Source organism: Sardina pilchardus, chromosome 11 (genome assembly GCF_963854185.1).
Source record: "Sardina pilchardus chromosome 11, fSarPil1.1, whole genome shotgun sequence".
NCBI classification, from domain to species: Eukaryota; Metazoa; Chordata; class Actinopteri; order Clupeiformes; family Clupeidae; genus Sardina; species Sardina pilchardus.
In genome coordinates, this window is record NC_085004.1 from 17421915 (window position 1) to 17424414 (window position 2500).

The 2500-nt window shown below is 47.2% G+C and overlaps 1 protein-coding gene across 1 annotated transcript in view; it reads right to left on the minus strand.

Moving 5' to 3' along the window:
- The window catches only part of itfg1 (integrin alpha FG-GAP repeat containing 1), a 158579-nt gene that overhangs the window by 128920 nt on the left and 27159 nt on the right, over positions 1–2500 (minus strand). The window contains 1 exon segment of the mRNA XM_062549756.1: positions 1040–1086. Coding sequence (XP_062405740.1) covers positions 1040–1086 — 47 coding nt within the window.

Below are 2500 nucleotides of genomic sequence, written 5' to 3' on the forward strand. Positions count from 1 at the left end.
TGACGCATGCGAAGAATGCACACTGCAATGTGACTAAAAAAAAACCTCACAGAAACCCACCGTCTTTCAGAGCCAAAAAGCTGACTACATGGAAAGTATTGCTTGGCCGTGTTGTAATGTCTTTAATATATCTAAAAAATATGCCAAGAGTATCTTAAGGGCAATGTTTTTCATGGGTATTTGATAATAGCCAAGAAGCCAGACGGACATGCTACACCAGAGAGGGAGATGGAGAGAGAGAGAGAGAGAGAGAGAGAGAGAAAGAGGGAGAGAGAGAGAGATAGAGAGAGAGAGAGAGAGAGAGAGAGAGAGAGAGAGAGAGAGAGAGAGAGAGAGAGAGGAAAGACAGCGACTGAACAGGTGGTGTACAAATGCTCTGACTTTTACTGAAGCACGCAAGTGACCTTTCCCAGTCAAGTCCAGATGACCCCCAGCAGTATCCCTCCGTATCTCTCCTCCCTCGCTCATCTCCTGCTCTCCCTCTCCAGACGGCCTCCCCAGTCTGCCTCTGCCCTCACCAACTCTATCTGTTCTGTTCTGTTCTGTTTTTCTCTCCGTCAGTATGACTGACATCACCCCTTCCCCACCCAGGAGTCGGCTGGTGAGTGACGTCACAGTCTCTCTCTCAGCTTCTCTGTTCTTCTCCCGTGTCTCTCCTTCATCCTCCCAGGCTCAGTCTGTACAGTTTGTTCTCCACTCAGGGCGTGAGAGAGCTGAAGGGATTCAAGCGCTGAGGCCTCGTGTCAGTAAACATCTTACGTTTTTTATCTTTAGGCTCATAACGCTGGTGAATAAAAACAAAAAATGTCTACGGGACATAGACAGCTATATGTGTGAGACTGCTGCTGCTTTGAGGCCCATACCAACAGAGGTAAAAAGAAGAGTCGGATAAAAAGCTTGTGAGTGTATGAGTGTGTGTGTGTGTGTGTGTGTGTGTGTGTGTGTGTGTGTGTGTGTGTGTGTATGTGTGTGTGTGCTCACTTTTCACTTGCATGTTCGAGCACTGAAAGAGAGGTAGGAGAAAGAAACTCTACTGTACCTTATTGAGCCACGTCTGAAACCCATTGTCCACAGTGAGGAAGAGATCTGAGAGAGAAGAGAAGAGAAGAGAGATGAAGAGAGGAGAGCAGAAGAAAAGAACACCATTAGTCTTTATTCCCTTCATTCATCACAAATCATTCAATTGAGCGCTCAAGCAGCAAACACAGACGGATACCAGTCGAGGAGAGCTCAGTTCAACCAGATGCAGAGAATGCACTCCAGAAGCTCTATAGAGTGCTCTTTGGATGGAGTCTTCACAACGTGACAGAACAACACTCGCTTGCTCAAAATGTAACTAGTCAGAAATAATGGACACAGAAAGTCGATGGCAAGCGATGTGAATTCAGACGACTCAAAGAAATGGCACGCGTCCTTCCAGACTCTCCAAATACTGTACACTGCACGGCGAACTCGAAGTACACCACTCAGAACACACACACGCTTCACACACACACCCTTCACACACACCCTTCACACACACCCTTCACACACACACACACACACACACACACACACACACACACACACACACACACACACACACACACACACACACACACACACACACACACACACACACACACACACACACACACACACACACACACACACACACGCTTCAGCAGAGCTGCTGCTATGAGTGCACACTACAACAGAGCCCAGCAGGGCAGAGCGGGTATCTACAGCCAACAAGTGGAAACAAGTGTATCTGTGCAGAGTGAGAGAGAGTGAGTGAAAGAGAGAGAAAGAGAGAGAGTGACACAGAGAGAGAGAGAGAGAGAGAGAGAGAGAGAGGGAGAGAAAAAAAAGTAAGTTCTCCCTGGATTCTCCCTTTGACAGCTTTCAGCTTCTGACACTCCAGCAGAACATCAGATAATGGATGATTAAGTGAAACCACTGTGAATTTAATCAACATCTGGCACACACGCACACACACATACACACACACACACACACACCGAATGTACCACGTCATGATGCCCTTGCAAGTAATTTTCTGGCCACTCACACATACTGTAGAACTTGACTTCATGAATGTGATCTGTGACATGTGTCTAGTGTGTGTGTGTGTGTGTGTGTGTGTGTGTGTGTGTGTGTGTGTGTGTGTGTGTAAGGGTGAACTTAGGCCAAATCTCCTCTCATGGCAGTGATCTTTAAAGCACAAAGGCGTGTGAGTGTGTACGTGTGCGATTACAACACCAGTGCAAACATGCTGTTCAGTCATTACTCTGATTTGTGGGGTCAAGTAGGGTCTGTTCCTGTGTGTGTGCGCGTGTGTGTGTGTGTGTGTGTGTGTGCGTGCGTGCGTGCGTGCGTTGTCTGTGTGTGTGTGTGTGTGTGTGTGTGTGTGTGTGTGTGTGTGTGGTAACAGCTGAATGCCTAACTGGAGTATTATTTGTAACAGTGTTGACCTTTGAAGAGACACAAGGGAAGTCATTGAATGGAATCTTGCTCTCTC